Source organism: Heptranchias perlo, chromosome 38 (assembly GCF_035084215.1).
Source record: "Heptranchias perlo isolate sHepPer1 chromosome 38, sHepPer1.hap1, whole genome shotgun sequence".
Taxonomy (NCBI): Eukaryota; Metazoa; Chordata; class Chondrichthyes; order Hexanchiformes; family Hexanchidae; genus Heptranchias; species Heptranchias perlo.
The window spans coordinates 5,562,852-5,584,766 of NC_090362.1; the positions used below are offsets into that span (position 1 = coordinate 5,562,852).

Sequence of the window (21,915 nt, forward strand, 5' to 3'; positions counted from 1 at the left end):
CTCTCGAGATGGGATGGTCGGAGGTCCGTAGCCACAGGCAGTCCGCGGAGGTCAGGTCTGATCATCCTCAATTCGTGGGAAACCAGGTTGTATTGATTGCTTGTCATTTAATGTAATCTGAAGACACTGTTGTGAGTCAATCTATTAAAGCTTGCTATTTTATAACCACTTGGGCTTGTATCATGCGGTAGTTATTGTTGAAGGATTAACAGCCCTTTTGTAGCGACAGCAACGGGAAAATCTGCTAATGTTGGAGTCCCTGGGTGGGCCCATGTTTTAAAGGTTTGAAGTAGCTAGTGTTAAGAGATGGACTGAGTAATTCCGACGAGACGGGGTGGAAGAATAAGTGGTTTTGACGGAGTGAGCTAAAGTTAGCCACCGCTCAAGCCTGTGAGAGAAGACAGGGAGGAGGAATAAATAGTTTGAAGTAGCCAACCCCTCAAGTCCGTGAAAGAATAAACCATGGCGAGTGCACCGGATGGTTTATGTACAACAAGCCACACAAACATGGAAAAGTCATGAGGGCAATGCGTGCCCTTGAGGGAAGAGAAAAGAAATTGAGCAGGAGTTAAAATCTTCTAAGCAAAAGAGAAAAGAAAAGAAATTGTGCAGGAGGACGAGGAGTTAAAATGTGTCCTGTCACAACCTAGACGCTGTAAAGGAGTTACGTAAAAATCAGATGCAAAGTTTATCCAGGACAACATAGGAACTTGTACTGTATTGATTAAAATCTGTCAGACTTTGTGTGAGGTGGAGACTAAGGTGAAGTAACTGGTAAAGGAAAAGAAAACTAGAGAGGATTGGAAAGCGGGAGTCTTGTTTCAGTCACGAGTTAGGGAGGTTGAGAGAGGAAGTTGAAATTCGGAAGGGTAGGTTGAAAGATGAAGAACAAAAAGAAAGATGGAGGAACCTTCACCACACCAGGCTTGGGTGAGGAAACAGACTGAAGAAAGTAATGGCACTAAAGAGTGATAAATCCCCCGGACCAGATGGTTTCTATCCCAGAGTTTTAAAGGAAGTAGGTGAGAACATTGCAGATGTCCTAACTATAATCTGCCAAAGTTCTCTCGATTCAGGAATCGTTCCTTTAGATTGAGAAATTGCACATGTCACTCCACTATTTCAGAAAGGTGAGAGAAGAAAAACACGGAATTATTGACCAGTTAGCCTAACATCTGTTATAGACCAGATAGCCTAACATCATGATGAACCTTTATAAAACTGGTTCGGCCACAACTGGAATATTGTGTCCAATTCACTTCAGGAAAGATGTGAAGGCCTTAGAGAGGGTGCAGAAGAGATTTATTAGAATGATTTCAGGGATGAGGAACTTTAGTTACGTGGATAGACTGGAGAAGCTGGGGTTGTTTTCCTTGGAACAGAGAAGGTTGCAAGGAAATTTGATAGAGGTGTTCAAAATCATGAAGGGTCGAGACAGAGTAGATAGAGAGAAACTGTTCCCATTGGCGGAAGGGTCAAGGACCAGAGGACATAGATTTAAGGTGATTGGCAAAAGAACCAAAGGTGACATGAGGAAAAACTTTTTTACACATCGAGTGGTTAGGATCTAGAATGCACTGCCCGAGGCGGTGGTGGAGGCAGATTCAATCATGGCCTTCAAAAGGGAACTAGATTAATACTTGAAAGGAAAAAAATTGCAGGGCTACGGGGAAAGGGTGGGGGAGTGGGACTAGCTGGATTGCTCTTGCATAGACCTAGCGCAGATACATTGGGCCGAATGCTGCATCCTTCCTATAATTCTTTGTTGTTGGGAAATTACTAGATTCTATAATTAAGGATAGAGTGACTGAACACCTTGAAAGTTTTCAGCTGATTAGAGAGAGCCAGCATAGATTTGTATAGGGTTGGTCATGCCTGACGAATCTGATTGAATTTTTTGAAGAGGTGCTAAAGTAGTGGACATGGGAATGTCTATGGATATTGTTTATATGGACTTCCAGAAGGCAGTCGATAAAGTCCCTCATAAGAGACTGTTATCTAAAGTTGAAGCTCATGGAATTGAGGGCAAATTATTAACCTGGGTAGGAAATTGGCTGAGCGGCAGGAGCCAGAGAGTAGGGATAATGGGCAGGTTCTCAAATTGGCAGGATGTGACTAGTGTGACAGAATGAAATTGTGAAATCATGAATTGACAAATTAACCCCTTGGGCTCTCAAGAAGAGCCCCAGAGGATTTTCTGTGTTTCTTTTCAAATAGGGGACTGTGGTTTTCAGGACCGCATCAGTGTTGATGATGCAGGATTACTAAGAGTAATTCTTTGACAAGGAAGTGGCTTCACAAAGTTACGGAGCAACCTTTGCTGGAGAAATGTTGCTGCAGGAAATGAGCCAGTCATGTTAAGAATTTAAGATCTTTTCTGCAGACATCGTCAGATATCAAATGTCATCGCATGGTGCCGTTTTGGACTAAGACTTCAGATTTTGGATTTTAAAAATTCCAAATTACATAGAGATGGGAAAAGCAATCATCAGCCTTGATCAAAACTCTTCGATATTTAACTAAGCATAAACCAAGTTGCTTTTCCTCTTTTGAAAATGTTTTGATTTGTCTTGCTTTAACCCATTTATTTTCTGAGACACATTATGGTAGGGAGGGGGCTGGGGGTGGGAGGGAGAGATATATCCAAAAGTAATTATAAGCACTTCTGCCTCTACTGTAAAACCACAAAGCCTGGACATAATTTGTTTCTGAAATTGGAATTGATAAGATAAATTGATATGAGTTGCTGTTCAAGCACTCGAGATGGGAAAATTTATCTGTAGTTTAAAGAGATAATCAAATTATATTTTTAAATAAAAGTAGTCCAGTCTAAGTGGTTCCTGTCCAATGCTGTGCATCAAGGAAGAAAGTATTTTGTGGGGGGAAAATAAAACTACACATTGACCAGTCCAGTCAGTACAACAATCCTGCTCCGGAATTGAAATAAATAAAGGCGGCCAAGTAAAATAAACAAAAATGTATTGATATTGGACCAGATGGTAAATATTGTATTGGATGGTAAAGTTCCTCCAAGGCTCATGAAGGAGATGAAATGGTAATTAATGGGATGTGTACAATTGGATGAGAGGAAGTAATTGAGGATATGAGATAGAGGCAGGGAAATTACACCACCAAATGGGAATTTCTCTAAAGTCATCACCCTGGGTGGTTATGGGTAAATAAATCACCTGGGCACAATTTACCAAAGGTATCAATCTGGTCTAAATATACAATCTAATGAAAGTCAGGAAAGTGTAGTTGAGAATCGTAAATTGATAGCTTTCTCTTGGGGATATTTGTGTCCTTGCCTTTACTGAATAATGAGGAAAACTACATTTGATAGCCAGGCCACTACCCGAGACATCAGGACCAGGCAGGGGGAGACAGACAAAGATCTCCAGACACCCCCCGATCTTTTGATAAGATAACCTGAAAGCCCAAGAATGCCTACAGTGGACATGAAAGATACAAATGTATGTTGCCATCAATTGGAAAAGGAGACCAGGATGAAGGACATGATTACAAAGGCCTACGACCGGGTGAGCTATTGAGACCACTCTTTATGTAAATGCTGGCCTTTATATCTAGAGGACTAGAACACAAGGGGGTAGAAGTTATCCGACAGCTATGCAAAGCCCTGGTTAGACTATGCCTGGAGTACTGTGTTCAGTTCTGGGCACCCCACCTTAAGAATGATATATTCGCCTTGGAGGGAGTGCAGCGTAAATTTTACCAGAATGATAGCTGGACTCCAAGGGTTAAATTACGAGGTGAGATTACACAAACTAGGGTTGTATTCCCTGGAATTTAGAAGATTAAGGGGTGATTTGATCGAAGTTTACAAGATATTAAGGGGAACTGATAGGATAGATAGAGAGAAACTATTTCCTCTGGTTGGGGAGTCTAGGACTAGGGGACCATAGCATAAAAATTAGAGCCAGGTCTTTCAGGAGTGAAGTTAGGGAACACTTCTACATGCAAAGGGTGGTAGAAGTTTGGAACTCTCTCCCACAAAAAGCAGTTGATGCTAGCTCAATTGTTAATTTTAAATCTGAGATCGATAGACTTTTGTTAACCAAAGGTATTAAGGGATATGGAGTTACGTCACAGATCTGCCATGATCTGATTGAATGATAGAACAGGCTCGAGGGGCTAAATGGCCCGCTCCTGTTAGTATGTTTAAACAGAGCAGTTGCCCTTACAGGATTGAATCTTACTGAATCTTATGACATGTGCCATGGAAAACACATTCGGAAATACCATGAGGAAAAAGAAACTGGCCAGAAGAAAGTTAATATTGTGTGTGAAGTGACTAGTATGCGGAAATGTGGGGTGAAGATACACCAAAGAACGGGTCTCAGATATGCTCAGTTACTTGACAACGGTACGACATGAAATGGTTAATGTGGCTCCGGAGAGGGGGAAAACCTTTTAACTAAGGCACTGACACATGCTCCATAGGGAAATTGACTAATTAATGAAACATCAGAAAATTAGTACCAATCAGAGGGGTTGAAATTAAAGTAAAGAAGGACATAGTAATTTGGATTTCCAAAATTCAGTGTTAGGTTCCTTTCAGTTAACAATGAAATTGGGCTCGGGAGAAATAATACTCAGCAAAAATATCCACAAGTTAGATATTAGTAAAAGGAGAGCATTAAGTCCATGATTTCTTGATAATGGTTCACTGTAGGTTTCTGTATTAACCAAATGAAACTTAGAAGCAATTTGTACATGTCTATGTGCACTTATGTAAACCTAATGTTGACAAAATGTAAACTCAAGATGATCTTAGGTAAGACCAAGAGAGTTGAGGGATCGAGTAAAAATTGAACCAGAGCGGTTTCATTCAGGTTCAAGAGGAGGGAGATGTAAGAATAGGGTTTGAAACAAGCAGGGACAAGAATACAAGCTCGCAAAGTGCCAAGCATCTTAGCGAGAGGGCAGATGTTAAAGGGGGGCAAAGTTCAACATCTTTGTGAGAAAGATAACTTATAGAAACCTAAGAGGCCATTGAAAGAATGATAAAAAAACAACCAAAGGTCATGAGGCAGTTCATACTAGATAGTTACTAAGAAACACATACCAAGACCTGATAACAGTGAAAGGCAACGTAAAACAGGAGACATCACAGAAGCCATTCAAGACTAATGTGGAACAAACTGTTTCTGCAGCAGGGATAAGGTAACCGCGCTAACATAATACGGCCATCCTTGGTTGTTTTTGACAGGTTTAGCACAGTAGGATGTTTCATAACCAGGAGATAAGGACGGAGATGCTTACGTGCAGAACAACACAGCCAAATAGTATAAAGATAGGGCATGCTCCCTCCCAAAAGTTAGAGCTCTTGAGAGGGGACGGTCGAAAGTCCATTGCCACAGGCAGTCCATGGAGGTCAGGTCTGATCATCCTCAATTCGCAGGAAAAACCAGGTTGTATTGATTGCTTGTCATTTAATGTAATCTGAAGTCAGATGTATTACTGTTGTAAGTAAATCTATTGAAGCCTGCTATTGTATAACCACTCGGACTTGTATTATGTGGCAGTTATTGTTGAAGGATTAACAACCCTTTTGTACAGCAACAGGAAAATCCACATAATACTTATCAAATCCTTTAATCATCTTAAACACCTCAATTAGATCACCCCTTAATCTTCTATATTCAAGGGAATACAAGCCAATTCTATGCAACCTGTCCTCATAATTCAACCTTTTTAGTCCTGGTATCATTCTGGTAAATCTGCGCTGCACCTCTTCCAAGGCCAATATATCCTTCCTGAGGTGCGATGCCCAGAACTGAATGCAGTACTTCAGATAGGGTCTAACCAGAGGTCTGTTCAGCTGTAACATAACTTCCACTCTTTGTATTCCAGCCCTCTTGAGGTCACTCACCTGACGAAGGGGATAATCTCCGAAAGCTTGTGATTTTAAAATAAAATTGTTGGACTATAACCTGGTGTTGTAAGATTCCTTACATTTGTCCACCCCAGTCCATCACCGGCATCTCCACATCTTGAGGTAAAGGCCAACATTCCATTAGCCTTTTTAATTATTTTTTGTACCTGTCCACTAACTTTTAGTGATTTCTGTATTTGAACCCCTATATCTCTCTGCTCAACCACAGTTCCTAGTTCTCGCCATTTAGAAAATACTCTGATCTTTCTTTCTTAGATCCAAAGTGGATGACCTCACACTTTCCTATATTGAACTCCATCTGCCACAGTTTTGCCCACTCACTTAATCTATCAATGTCCCTTTGCAACTTTCTGCTCCCATCTATAATATTTACTGTACTACCTAACTTAGTGTCATCAGCAAACTTAAATATACAGCTCTCTATTCCTTCATCCAAGTCCTTTATAGATATGGTGAAAAGCTGTGGCCCCAGGATAGACCCTGTGGGACATCACTAGTCACATCCTGCCAATTTGAGTACATTCTCATTATCCCTACTCTCCGTTTCCTACCTCCTAACCAATTCCCTATCCAAGCCTCCAATTCCATATGCTCTCATTATTGTTAACAGTCTCTTATGTAGAACCTTATCGAATGTCTTCTGGAAGTCCACATAAATAACAGCCATAGACACTCCTTATCTACCACGTTAGTTAGCTCCCCAAAAAGTTCAACTAGGTTTGTTAGATATGACCTACCCTTTACAAATCCACGCTGGCTCTCTCTGATCAGCTCATATTTGTCCAAATGCTCAGCCACTCTATCCCTAATAACAGATTCTAGTAAATTCCCCACAACTGATGTTAGACTAATAGGCCTAGAATTTCCTAGTTTATCTCTCCCACCCTTCTTAAATGGTGGAGTGACCAAGTATTTCCATCTCCACAAACCTGGCCTGTATCAGCCCTGGCCTTCACCACAACCACTAAAACCCTCATCTATGCCTTTGGCACTGGGAGGCACAGATTCTTCTTGCTGATCTCTCGAGTTCCACTCAACATAAACTTCAACTCAACATAAACTTCAACTCATCTGCAAATCCACTGTCCATCTTGGATTCCACGCTAGGGCCTCCTCCCATACCAGAAAATATTTATTGGCTCCCCATTCCCCAAAGTATTGAATTCCAAATCCTGGTCCTTGTGAACCCTTTCTTGGCTTTGCCAACAACTTGCCAGTGTAACGTCTTCTAGCCCTGGTTGCCAGAGCACATCCTACACTTTCTGACAGTTTTTTGTTGCATCCTCTCCTTCGCTCTGCTCCACCTGCACTGGCCTTCAACCTTCAACCACCACACACGGCAACTCCTTCTCCAAATCCATCTGCCTCACTACCTTTTACTTCACCATCAAAAGTTCCCAAAAATGTACCCTTCCAACTGTGCCTTTAGTCACCTCCTGTAGTTCTCTTACCGTGGAGCTATATAACTACAACTTATTGTCATGTTAGGTTTTAAAGATTTACTGTAACGTTCAACTACAACCAACAGATAACAGTAATGAACAAACTGAACACATTCATTTTACAAACTTTTTGTCCATTTTACTCCCATCCCCACCTGGAGGTGCTGACTTGGGCTACAGTTCTACAGGCACTGACTCTTGCTGGGGTATATCAATAAGCGCTGACTTGCTGGGATACAGTTCTATAGGTGCTAACTTGCTGGGGTGCAGTTCTACAGGAGTTGACATGCTGGGATACAGTTCTATAGGTGCTGACTTGCCAGGGTACAGTTCTACAAGCGTTGACATGCTGGGGTACAGTTCTATAGGTGCTGACTTGCCGGGGTACAGTTCTACAAGCGTTAACATGCTGGGGTACAGTTCTATAGGTGCTGACATGCCGGGGTACAGTTCTACAAGCGTTGACATGCTGGGGTACAGTTCTAGAGGTGCTGACTTGCTGGTGTACAGTTCTACAGGTGCTGACTTGCTGGGATACAGTTTGAGGTGCTAACTTGCTGGGGTACAGTTCTAGAGGTGCTGACTTGCTGGCGTACAGTTCTACAGGTGCTGACTTGCTGGGATACAGTTTGAGGTGCTGACTTGCTGGGGTACAGTTCTAGAGGTGCTGACTTGCTGGCGTACAGTTCTACAAGCGTTGACATGCTGAGGTACAGTTCTACAGGCACTGACATGCTGGGGTACAGTTCTAGAGGTGTTGACTTGCTGGGGTACAGTTCTAGAGGTGCTGACTTGCTGGGGTACACTTCAACAGTTACTGACTTGCTGGGGTACCATTCTATAGGCGCTGACATGTTGGGGTACAGTTGGTTAGGCGCTGACTTGCTGTCAAGGAAATGGAATTCGGGTGGGGTGTAAAATGGGCGACCGTTTCGCTATCACCCATTTTGTTCTATTACCCAAGAGCAATTTCACCCCCAGGTGTGTCTTTACCTGTGGTTGGGTATTTGTAATGGGCCAAGGGGTCAAACAGAAACCTAACTCAGCTTACTGGGTGCATCATGTTGCCTCGTGGTTACCTTCACTTCAGAAAACGGTACTATAAACCCTCTATCAGACCAAGCTTAGATTATAATGTACTGAGTGGATTTAGAAACAATAGTTAAGAATACAAGCAAAGTCAACTAGCAGATTTACAATAATCTATACAGAATTTAATGAGTCCTCTTTGAGTAAAGAAAATAACAGTCATATCTCCTGTGCTAAAACTCTATAGAATTGGACTGGAACTAAGGTCCCTGACTAGGGGTTTGCAACTAACCTTCCACAAAGCATCCTCCCCCGCTAATTGGGGCAAGTCTGTTCGAGATATATGCGTAGATTTTCCTTTTCACTGTGCCTGTTAATCGATGTTCCCCAGACACAGTGAAAAGGGGTGGGACCCATTGTGTCAGGTGTTCACCGCTACTGCACTGGCCCCAGATTTCCTGGAGCTTTCTCGGGTGCTGTCAGTGGGCCTGGGTTAGACCTGGACCCAGAGTTCTTATATATAGTAAGAGGGAGGTCCCAGCTTTTTGCTGTTTGTTGGGCACCGAGGGGAGGGGTGCCTGAAGAAATCTGGCACAAGAGCTTCTCCCAGCAACCCTCCCCCTCACAGACCAGAGTTTCTGCAGGGGTCGTGGGCAGTTCCAAGACTTTTCAGGCAAATTGGGAAACTTTTTTCAACTTCAAGATAATCTGCAGGTCGGCCTGATTGCCTGCCTGATTTTCAGACCACAGTGCCCAGTGAGGAGGTAGGCATACGTTGACAGTGCATCAGGACCATTCAAATGGCCCACAGATTTGAGCCCATAGTCTAAGCTGACATTCCAGTGCAGTACTGAGGGACAGCTGCACTGTCGGAGGTACCGTCTTTCGGATGAGACGTTAAACTGAGACCCCATCTGCCCTGTCAGGTCCCATGGCACTATTCAAAGAAGAGCAGGGGAGTTCTCCCCGGTGTCCTGGCCAATATTTATCCCTCAACCAACATCACTAAAACAGATTATCTGGTATTACCTCACTGCTGTTTATGGGTCCTTTCTGTGTGCAAATTGGCTGCAGGGTTAAAAAAGTGACTACACTTCAAAAGTACTTCATTGTGAAGCACTTTGGGATGTCCTGAGTTTGTGAAAGGCACTATATAAATGCAATTCTTTCTTTCTAGGGTAGGGTTCTCTCTCATGCCTGTTGGATGACCATGGAGGAAAATCTAAACCATACCTCCTGACTCTTTGAAGTTCCGCCAGGAACAGAATAATCAAAATATGCATCTCTCCTGATTGTATCAGACCGTGAAACATCCACAGAATGCCAAAGATAATAGCTGAGCTTCCTATAAAGGAGCTAACTCTGCAAATTGAATAGTTTGCAGGTGAATAGCTCATTGAAAATTTATAAATGCAAATGCCCCTACTCCAGAGACAGGACTGGCCAGTGCTCACCTAACAATGCTGAAACAGCCCACTTATCATCTACATAGAATTTACAGCACAGGAACAGGCCATTTGGCCCAAAGGGTCGATGCCAGTGTTTGTGCTCCCCAGAAGCCTTCTCCCACCCCTCTCCATCTCACCCTATCAGCATAACCTTCTATTCCTTTCTCCCTCAGGTGCTTATCTAGTTTCCCCTTAAATGCATCTATGCACCTAGTTTTGAACTTCATATCTGCGATGTAGGACATCAATATATTGGTAGATGCCAGAGATGCTTCTAGACAGAACAACACTATTGGATTTGTACATGAACAAGCATTAACATATTAAAGCCATCCTTTGTTCAATTGCAGCAACTTACTGACATTTTTACTGTTTCTGTACTGAGGTGTGTCAGCCAGATTGGGTCATCTTTGTATTTGAACTTCGTTTTAATCCCAAACGTACACATGAAAGAAGCAAATAATATAAATTAATGGATGGGAAATCTGGGGGTGTGGTCCAGCTAGAACTCCCCGCGGGCACGGCTCCTCGTACAGGAATCAGCTCTCGGCTAAACTGGCCAACATTGTTCCCTCTACCAATAATACCGTAAAAACCAGTTTGGGCTGATCGATCATCACATTGCTGTTTGTGAGGCATAGAATGACTCCACTTCAAAAAGAACTCACTGCATGAAGTGCCTAGAGACGGCTTAACATGGAATATAAATGCATGTGCTATCACTAAGTACATAGTTACCTTGGCTATGTTTTGAGAGAATCTATGATGTATTGTTTTCTAGACCCCGCCTGGATTTGGCAAGAAGGCTTCGATTGCTGCAGTCGTCATGTCCGTGACGAATTGAGAAACCTCCCTCTTTTACCTTGAGGCACAGTGTTACCACAATCACAGTACGTCGGTTTCATGTGTTCTGGACGACCGCAGAAGTATGGTACTGGATTAAACTTGCCACCAAAATGCAGTCGAATACAATACAATGGATGGCAAGAGACTACAGTTTGAATGAGTTTCTGAAAAAGTTCAGAACATCGTTGCCTAAAGTTGTTAAAGTCACCGAGGGATTCTTGGGTCGGCAAGAAGTGGACACGATTAGTGCCGGCACAGTAAGCAACTCACTACCGGGGTCTTTCATTAACAAATTAATTAATACAGTTGGGAGTTCCCTTCACAACACTATCGGATTATGAATATCTGTGGGATTCTAGGAGATCTTTTAACACAGGGAAGAATTTCTCATCAGAGAAAGTTCCACCTAAAGTTTATGCTTTCTATTTACTGTTATATGATTATATACAGGATTTCTCTTGATAACATATATCATATGATAACATAACATATTCTAGTCGTATAGCATTTCTGAATACGATGACTGGTATTTTTCAGTTGCTAACAACTCATCTTCAGCACTTAAATGACGTGGGTAAAAATTCCAAACGAATATTACTGTTGGAGATATTAGCGGATGAACGGTTAACCCTTTCTTGAAAAGAATATCCTTCATCCGTTAATATCAACAACAGTAATTTCTGGGCTCTATTTCTCGAACTTTAAGCATTTATAGGTCTATTTTTATTATTTCAATTAGTAGTCAATATTTCCGGAGGCTTTCAATACAGGCTGAGTTTAATATTTACAGCAGGGTTTCCGCCTCCATCGGGGACTCCCTCTTGGGGATGGAGGAAAAGAGCTGCTACGGGAACTCTGGCCCAGCCTCGAGGACTGCCCAAAACATCAAAAATATTGTTTCAAAAATCCCACTTTGACCAATGTAATCAATCGTCCTGTGTCTTCCCTCTCAAGTGAACGTAAAAGATCCCATGGCACTATTTCGAAGAAGAGCAGGGGAGTTCTCCTGGGTGTTCTGGCTAATATTTGTCGCTCAACAAACATCACTAAAACGGATGATCTGGTCATTATCACATAAGTGTTTGTGGGATCTTGCTGTGTGCAAATTGGCTGCCCTGTTTTCTACATTATAACAGTGACTACACTTGAAAAATACTACATTGGCTGTAAAGGGCATTGATATGTCCTGAGGTTGTGAAAGGCTCTATAGAAATGTAAGTCTTTCTCTTTTTTTGTGGCCAATTGCACCCTCCAAAGTGCCCCTTTAAATCTCCCTATCCCCATAACCCTGGACAGCAGGAATGCCCCAGCTTGCCTAACACTCAGTATTGCTATTACTCAAATAATGGCAAATATGTCATATGATGTATTGCTATCATTTACATATCTTTTGGATATCCCTACCCATATTAGGGTGCATGTATTCTGTCACCCATCAGTCCTGGCAGAAAATCCCATGAGTGGCAGTGACTTGTACAAAGTAGCCATGATGTGGAGATGCCGGTGATGGACTGGGGTTGACAAATGTAAGGAATCTTACAACACCAGGTTATAGTCCAACTGTTTTATTTGAAAATCACAAGCTTTCGGAGGCTTTCTCCTTCGTCAGGTGAGTGTCACCTGACACTCACGGTGCAAGGTGGGAGGCCGGCCAGGAAAGCAAGATGGTGTATCCCCATTACATCAGTCAAAAGGATCCCCATAACACTGATATCTATGTTTAATAACTAAATGCATTACTTAAAACACACAAACATACATATATGTATAAAGTTTAAACTCAAAAGTACTTGATGTATTTTCCCCCTATAAATGTAATCACCCAAGTAGTCTCAACCATGCAGAAGAGAGCAGAAGGAGCCAGTCCTTTGCCCATCCCCAATTCTGTGATCTCTCAGAAACCATCTAACCAGACTGTAAAAAACACGTATCTCCTCATCTAACTTTTAAAACAGTCCCAGAGAATTGTGTCACAATGACGTCACACACAAATTGAAGAGATATTTTCCAATTCCAATACAACTATATTATCCCCATAAATTACATAATCATGCCATCCATTAACATATATAGAAAGGAAGGTATGCCTTCAAAAAAAAAACTGAAGTATATTTGGGAAACAATCTGGTGTCAAGAAAATTATTTCTCTAAAGCATTCCCATAGACAGAATGCTCTATCTGCAGGGATCTCAGACTCTGCTGCTAAATGTATTGGGCAATCTGCATATTCCACAGCTACGACAGGAAGGATTTCTACAAGGAAAGCCAAGGAATATGAACAATTGTAGACGGCACTGGATTTTTGGAGGGTTTTTTTGTATATTTGTTCTCGGGATGTGGGTAATACGAGCAAGATCACATTTATTGCCCATCCTCCAGTTGCCTTGAGGTGGCGGTAGTGGGCCTTCTCCTTAAACTGCGGCAGTCCTTGTGTTGATATGATAGTGCTGCTACAACAGCGCTAGACGGGGAATACTAGCATATTTAATCAGCGACATTGAAAGAACGGAGACACATCCAAGTCGGGATGGTAGATGACTTGGAGGTGATGGAGTTCCTACGACACTGCTGCAATTGTCCTTGTCGGAGCTAGAGGTCAGAGGGGAGGGAGGTGCTGTTGTCATAACATTGGTGAGTTGCTGCAGTATAAGGATTTTTCTCAGTTGTCACAACTTCTTTGATTGTAATCCCTCATAGTAATTATTTTATATATTTTCAGGAAATCTACTGATTCGGTTTCCTTCTGTGATCCCAATGTATATGAAGGAAATTAAGCTGGTTACAGCAGAAGGATTTGAGAGTAAAGATGAGATGGAATGGACTACGCTCTGCAATAAATATAAGATAGTCAATAATATTGGTCATTTGGATCATTTCATTTTGTCAGGTATGTGACTGACAGTATTCTGGGGTTTGGGGTGTGAGATATGGTTTAAAACACAAGGAAGACCTCTGAAGATGTCAAGGACAACTGAGTGAATTCTTGGATTATGAGAAGGTTTTTGAGTTTAAAGTTCATGGCAGTTGATTTTCAAGTGACTACTTTCAGCACGCTGTCCGCGCGATGTAAGTGGTCGAAGGCTTGAACCGTTTTCATGGCCGGGTACATAGTGAGCTGCTTATGCTTCTGGGATAGATCACCAATCGGAAGGGGCGGGAATTCCAGCGACTCCAACGCAGATCCTAGCTAGTCCAGATGAGATAAGGGTCGAGAGGGGGAGGGTCATTCGGCTCATCGTATCTGTGCCAGCCAAGAAAGAGCCATCCAGCCTAATCTCACTTTCCAGTTCTTGGTCTGTAGCCTTGTAGGTTACGGCACTTCAAGTGCATATCCAAATACGTTTTAAATGCGATGAGGGTTTCTGCCTCTACCACCCTTTCAGGCAGTGAGTTCCAGACCCCCACCCACCCTCTGGGTGAAAAAATTTCTCCTCAACTCCCCTCTAATCCTTCTACCAACTACTTTAAATCTATGCCCTCTGGTTATTGATCTCTCCAATAAGGGAATAGGTCCCTTTTTATCCACTTTATCTCGACCCCATATAATTTTATACACCTCAATTAAATCTTCCCTCAGCCTCCACTGTTCCAAAGAAAACAACCCCAGCCCATCCAATCTATCTTCATAGATAAAATTCTCCAGTCCTGACAACATCCTCGTAAATCTCCTCTGTACCCTCTCTAGTGCAATCGCATCTTTCCTGTAATTAGTGATCAGAACTGCACGCAGTACTCTAGCTGTGGCCTAGCTAATGTTTTATACAGTTCTAGCATAACCTCCCCGTTCTTATATTCTGTGCCTTGGCTAATAAAGGAAAGTATCCCGTATGCCTTCTTAACCACCTTATCTACCTGTCCTGCTACCTTCAGGGATCTGTGGACATGCATTCCAAGGTCCCTCTGTTCCTCTACACTTCTCAGTATCCTACCATTTATTGTATATTCCCTTGCCTTGATTGCCCTCCCCAAATGCATTACCTCACAGTTCTCCAGATTGAATTCCATTTGCCACTTTTCTGCCCACCTGACCAGTCCATTGATATCTTCCTGCAGTTGTTGGGTCAAAATCCTGGAACTCCGTTCCTAACAGCACTGTGGGAGAACCGTCACCATACGGACTGCAGCAGTTCAAGAAGGCGGCTCATCACCAAGGGCAATTAGGGATGGGCAATAAATGCCGGCCTCGCCAGCGACGCCCACATCCCATGAACGAATAAAAAAAGTCTATAGCTTTCTTCCTCACTGTCGACCACACGGCCAATTTTTGTATTATCTGCAAGCTTCTTAACCATACCCCCTACATTTAAGTCTACATCATTGATATATACCACAAAAAGCAAGGGGCCTTACTGAGCCCTGTGGAACCCAACTGGAAACAGCCTTCCCTTTTTTGCCTTATCCTACCCTGTATATTCCTCGACATCCAACGAGCTCTAGATTTGGGAGACCCACCCTTTTTTTTTGTGGGAACATATTTGTTCTGAACCCTCAGTATCTCCTCCGTGAATGCCTCCCACTGCTCTGACACTGATCTACCTTCAAGTAGCTGTTTCCAGTACACTTTTGCTAAATCACATCCCAGCTTAGTAAAATTAGCCTTTCCCCAATTAAGAACTTTTACTCCTGGCCTATCTTTGTCCTTTTCCATAACTATGCTAAATCTAACTGAACTATGATCATTACCATCAAAATGCTCTCCCACTGATACCCCTTCCACATGCCCAGCTTCATTCCCTAAAACTAAGTCCAGAATTGCCACCTCTCTTTGCGTGGGCTAATGAGGGTTCCTACATTACAACAGTGACTGCACTTCAGAAAAGTAATTAATTGGCTGTAAAGCGCTTTGGGACATCCTGAGGTCGTGAAAGGTGCTATATAAATTCAAGTCTCTTCGTTCTTTTCCTCCTCTTTCCGCCAAAATGACAAAGACCTGGATGTCGGCGGGAACAGGGTGATCACAGAATTATAGAATGGTTACAGCACAGAAGGAGCCCGTACTGGGTCTTTGTAAGAGCAATCCAATTAGCCCCATTCCCCTGGTCTTTACCTGTGGCCCTGAAATTTTTTTCCCTTCAAGTATTCATCCAATTCCTTTTTGAAAGCCATGATTGAATCTGCTTCCACCACCCTTTCAGGCAGCGCATTCCAGATCATAACAACTCGCTGTGTAAAAAAGTTTTTCTTCATGTCGTCTTTGGTCCTTCTGCCAATCACCTTAAATCTGTGTCCTCTGGTTCTGGAGCCATCCACCAATGGGAACAGTTTCTCTTTACCTAAACCCGTCATGATTTTGAACACTTCTATCAAATCTCCTCTTAACCTTCTCTGCTTTAAGGAGAACGACCCCAGCTTCTCCAGTCTATTCACGTAACTCAAGTCCCTCACCCCTGGAACTATTCTAGTAAATCTTTTCTGCACCCTGTCTAAGGCCTTTACTCCCTTCCTAAAGTGCGGTGCCCTGAAATGGATGCAACACTCCAGTTGTGGTCGAACCAGTGTTTTATTAAGGTTCAACATAACATCCTTGCTTTTGTACTTTATGCCTCTATTTATAAAGCCCAGGATCCCTTATGCTTTTTCATCCGCTTTCTCAACCTGTGCTGCCACCGTCAAAGATTTGTGCACATATACCTCCAGGTTTCTCTGTTCCTGCACTCCCTTTAGAATTGTACCATTTAGTTTATATGACCTCTTCTCATTCTTCCTGCCAAAATGTGTCACTTTGCACTTTTCTGCGCTAAATTTCATCTGCCACGTGTCCGCCCATTCCACCAGCCTGTCTACGTCCTCCTGAAGTCTATTACTATCCTCCTCACTTATACAGTTTACTACACTTATAAGTTTTGTGTCATCTGCAAATTTTGAAATTGTGCCCTGGACACCCAAGTCCAAGTCATTAATATATATCAAAAAAAGCAGTAGTCCTAGGACCAACCCCTGGGGAACATCACTGTATATCTTCCTTCTGTCCGAAAAACAACCGTTCACCACTACTCTCTGTTTCCTGTCACTTAGCCAATTTCTTATCCATGCTGCCACTGCCCCTTTTATTCCATGGGCTTCAATTTTGCTGACAAGCCTATTTGTGGCACTTTATCAAACGCCTTTTGAAAGTCCATATACTCAACATCAACCGCATTGCCCTCATCAATCCTGTCTGTTACCTTATCAAAAAACTCAATCAAGTTAGTTAAACATGATTTGCACAGTAAGTGCTGCGCTGTTATTTTCATCACACAAGCATCCCATTCCCGCCTGTTGAGGGGACATGAAAATCAGCCGCATTGAACTAAAGGCAAATTTGCTAACTGGGCTGATAACTTAGTAATGTAAAAAGATGATAATGGAAAGCCAAAAGCTCTAGCTAGAGTTCCACTGGATCTGTCCTGCTTTTCACATTATTCATAAATCATATGGGGGGTATTTCTTGTAATGTTGGAAATGTGCTGATGACAGCAAGTTACATAGCTAGATGATGAACCCAGCAGTTCTGGATGGACTAAGAAAAAATAACAGCTTTTAAAGTAGATAAACACAAGGTTATGTATACTGGAACAAGAAACATTAAACAAAGATGGAAATGGATATGGCAATTATTAAAAATCCATTGAAAGTATTCAGTCAACGTTATCAACATTGTTAATTAATCAGATCCTGAGATAAATTTCAAGAACATTTGGTTATAAGTCTTGATTAGATCACTGCCAAAGCTTAATTTTGTGTGAAGCTTTGGGCATATTAATGAATTAGAAACAGTCACAAGAATAATGAAGATGATTCCAAGGACTTAAGAGTTCTAAATTATGAAAAATTCCTTAGTTATTTTCACTGGAGAAAACATGATATGATTTAGGCTTTTAAAAAAAATGTGAAATGAATATTCTAGATGCAAGCAGGTTTTTGAGGATATGAGCAAAGAACTTGAGAACACAGGAACAAAATGAAAAAGCCTCAAGCTAGATTTAAGATTAGAAGGCAATCCCCTGCCGCCCCACCCCTGAAATTCAGTACTGGAAAAATAGAATCGACTCTCAGCTGAATAGGTTCGAAGGGCTGAATGGCCTGCTCCTGTTCCTAAATCAGTTGCTGCCGTTTTGATTAATATAGTTAAAGAACTGAAATAATATCCATATAGCAATGGGCTTTAGAAGCTTAATATGTGCTGACAGAGATGATTGAATGCAGTGTAGAATATGATGGTTACTGTGTTGCTGTGACCATGAAAATATTATGTCAAAACAATGCATCAAAGACATATAGGATCCAAGGTAATATGGTTATTTTGGAGTTTTAATTGACTTACCTTGGGAAGGAAAGTGAGAAATTACGCAGTACCTTTCCTGCTAAGATGACTAAAGGAGATACAAGACAAATTCGCTGATCCTGCTATCTCAGCGGCAAACACTGTGTTAATTTTGCTCAGAGTAGCCATAGGGACAGCTAGTGTGGAAATAGAAAAAAATCACATTGCTGCTGTTTGGGGGGCTCTTTTCTAATGTAACAGTCAAGGCATAGTGTTACGGCAGAGTGGGAGAAACCTTTACTGTATCTCATCATGCTATACTGAGTTTGGAACGTTCAATGCTGAAATGAATGCCAAAAGTAGTGAAGAAGCATTTTAAGAAAAATTTAGAAAACAAAGGAATTTGGAAGTTGAAATAATTTTATTCTAGGCACACATAGTTTTGTTTCCTGAGGGTGCAACCCCATCTTTTTAAGGCATTTTAATGTCCCTGCACAACATCAGAAGCCACAAGAATAAGGTTGGCATCCCACTCAAAGACCTCTGTCAGTCCAATTCTAAAAATACTCATTAGGAGATGCAAAAGAGTGGTCCAGTGATACCTCTGATACTGTCAATCTCGTTTTGGTGAAGTGCACAGCTGAAGTCTTCTTGTGGCCTGTGAGGGCATCAACACTCAACCACTTCATTCAGCAGTACGGGAGGACTCCAAGTTACTGTTTGATAGCACTTAGCTACTGTAAACGATGAATTAATTTTTGTACTAAGACTGCTGTAGTAAAATGACAAAGAATCTGTTTAATTTTTCCATTACAAGGAAATGAGATAAAATGATTTACTGCACATTATAGCTTAAAAATCTTTGTTTTTTCTGGTATTGAAATAAATGTTTGTAATACAAAGTACTGGCTTCATATAAATTTGATTTACTACAGTTTTAAATTACTGTTAACACTCCATTTTGCAGACATTACTTTGCTGGACAAAAATGAGGTGATTCAGTATACAGGAGAATATGCTGAAATTGAGCCAATATATATCGATCTGAACACAAACAGGCCAGAAAACATGTACATACCTGTACATCCTCAACAAAGCCAATCACCAGCTCCTAACAACAATCCAGTTCGAAGTCAGGGGGAAAATAAGCCACAGAAACCCCCAAAACCAAACGCAGAAATGGACTTCACTCGACCTGTTGTGCCACCCAATCCAAGAACGCTCATCAGATCAAGTGATATACAAACATGCGAAGCAAAACACATTGCCTCTATGAGTGAGGTTCCAAAGGACTTACAGCATTTGAGTGTGGGTGAGGTCTGCGACTGTTTGAATTTGCTCAACATGGGAAAGTACATTGAGACCTTTCATTCACAGCAGGTTGATGGGCAGTTGCTTTTTGATCTGGACAGAGACATGATGAAGAACACATTTGGGATGAACAACTTCCACATCATCAAAATGATGCGTTTCCGTGGAGGATGGAGACCAATGTAACTGAATATATTGCATTCTTGTAAATAACATCACAATGAAGTACACTCTGAAACCACTGTGCACTCACTATGTTCATAATCAGATAATTTAAAATGTTAGTATTATATGATTTTACAGCCTGGACATTTGGTGGACAAACAGCAAATATTTGTAATAGTGTGAGAATCTATAAAATGATTATGGCAATTTTGAAAATGCCAGCAATATCAATACTGTCAATCTACTAAGTATCCATATCTCAGCTCAAATGTTAATTTGAAAATTTTAATAAAAGAAAACCTGTTACACATTCAATTATTATTACATGATTTTCATATCTACAATATGCTAAAAATGGACTTTACCAGGAAAACAGAGGCAAGTATGATTGAAACTATTATCTGTTCTTGGGCAGAGAAGGCATCGTCTACTTTGTATTTTGCATTGTTTTTACATATGATTTTTATATCATAACAATTAATGTTCCAAAACAGACCACTAAATATGAAATTAATTTCAAAACATATTAAAAAATTGGTAGGTGATGTGAGGGGTAATTTTATGAATTTGTGCTCCTGGCATGGAGCTTTGCTCACTTATTGGGAATAATTTTAACAGATGGAACATTGTGGGAACACCTAAATTCCTGATATGTACTCCTGGCAGACAAAACTCCAAGCCTGAAGCACAAATTCATAAACTTATCCCCATGGGAGTCAGTGCATTGGTGCTCCAACTTGCTGTACTGCTGTGAAGTGGTGGGATGTGGCTGTTAACCCTCACTCATGAGGTGTGAAGCAGAGACCTCATTACTCAACAAAAGAAAAACCAGAGGGTGAGTCACTCCCAATCACTTCAAACAGCTGGTTTCAAAGCCCCATGTTGGAGATATAGAAACACATCAATACACAGAAGTTACAACACAGAAAATGGCCATTCAGCCCAATCAGTCCCTGTCGACATTTACTTTCCGAGCAAATAGTCCCAATCACCATACCTGCCCTGATCCCATATCTCTTCATTCCCTTTTCCTTCATCCACCTATCCAATCTAATCTTGAATGTTGACATAGTTTCTAACTTAATCACTAACTCTGGCAGTGAATTCCACCTAAGAGCAATTTGCCTACTATCTCAGCCACACTTCATGTGTGGCTCAGAAAGATCAGACAAGGCTTTGGCGATGCTAATGGCGGAGTAGCTCAAATCATCCAGCAATCAGCGCAGAATCGTAACTCATGGCGTATCTCTTTTACTCCATAAGTTGCTGGATTTTTTTTACGAATTAATAATGGCGAGTGCCATTAATGCGTCATTCTAATGAAGCGACTTCCCTGCAATTTCCGGCCCAATGTCTGACTTACATATTACATAAAACTGCTTCTGAAACCAAAATAAGATGTCGAAAACTAAAGTCCTTTCAGAATATTTTAACAGTCTTTGAAGATCGCTGGAAATATATCGACGTTCCTTCATCGTCACTGGGTCAAAATCCTGGAACTCCCTTCCTAACAGCACTGTGGGAGAACCTTCACCACATGGACTGCAGTGGTTCAAGAAGGCGGCTCACCACCACCTTCTCAAGGGCAATTAGGGATGGGCAATAAATGCCGGCCTTGCCAGCGACGCCCACATCCCATGAACGAATAAAAAAAAATGGACATGCTTCTGCTAATGGAGCCCTGTCTCACCGCTGTTTTGTGAACAAGTGTTTGAAGCATAAGAACTGAAGAACAGGAAAAGCCAGCTATACATATATTATCCAAACTGGCTTACAAGCATTCCAAATTAAAGGAGTTCTTACCATGGCCCAGGCTGTAAATTTATTATAAATGAATTTTTCTTTTCAGGTGTGTGAATTGCAGTCTTCCACCTTTACTGCTTTTAATGTTTGCTTTTGGCACTTCACTTGCTTATCAAAAAAATGCAGAAAATGCTGGAAACACTTAGCTGGTCAGGCAGTATGCGAAGAGAGGGAAACAGAGTTAATAGGCATGATTTTAACATGGCGGCAGAGGGTCAGCTGGAGGGTGAATAGTTGCCTGGGAAACCCGGAAAAAAATTTGCGCATCGGTTTGAGCAATCATGACTGAATTGAAAGCGCTTAATTTTACTTCTGGGTTTCATGTCTCCAAGCTGCGCACCCTCATGATGTGCTGTGAATTGGAATACTTAAAGGGCGAGTGCAAACATGAATTTTGAAGGAGAAAGGAGGAGCATCGAAAATGCAGCATTATAGAGCCAAGCCAGCATCCCATTTCAGCAACGCTTCCCTTGAATTGCTACTGGCTGGTGTCAGAAGTAGGAGGGAAATCTTCTAACCAGTTGACAAGAGGAAGCGATCTGCTTCTGCCCCTAAGAAGGCATGGTTGAGGTGGCAGAGGAGATCAGTAACAGGAGCACAGTCCCCAGGTCATGGGTGCAACGCAGAAAGCAATTTAATGACCAGATCAGGAAAAGTGAGTAAATTTGTTGATTCACCCACATCTTGTGAAAAGACCACCTCCCCCACTCT

General features: G+C 41.7%; 1 protein-coding gene across 2 annotated transcripts; it reads left to right on the top strand.

Moving 5' to 3' along the window:
* Positions 1–5,078: 5,078 nt before the first annotated feature.
* LOC137304607 (uncharacterized) lies at positions 5,079–19,716 on the top strand. Of its 2 annotated transcripts, XM_067973249.1 has the most exons (5): positions 5,088–5,184; positions 5,875–6,019; positions 10,618–10,939; positions 13,402–13,569; positions 18,893–19,716. In XM_067973249.1, the coding sequence occupies exons 4-5, from the start codon at positions 13,437–13,439 to the stop codon at positions 19,420–19,422; spliced, it is 663 nt and encodes a 220-aa protein (XP_067829350.1). In that variant the 5' UTR covers positions 5,088–5,184; positions 5,875–6,019; positions 10,618–10,939; positions 13,402–13,436; the 3' UTR covers positions 19,423–19,716. The 2 variants fall into 2 exon arrangements, with proteins under 2 accessions (XP_067829349.1, XP_067829350.1); XM_067973248.1 differs by lacking the exon at positions 5,875–6,019 and having other exon boundaries at positions 5,079–5,184.
* Positions 19,717–21,915: the final 2,199 nt, after the last annotated feature.

What these genes read in the sequence shown, in the direction of transcription:
- LOC137304607 (XM_067973248.1), top strand. Translation starts at nt 13,437, where the DNA reads ATGTATATGAAGGAAATTAAGCTGGTTACAGCAGAAGGATTTGAGAGT. An exon ending in GGATCATTTCATTTTGTCAG is followed by an intron (nt 13,570 to 18,892) that starts GTATGTGACTGA and finishes TCCATTTTGCAG; the next exon opens with ACATTACTTTGCTGGACAAA.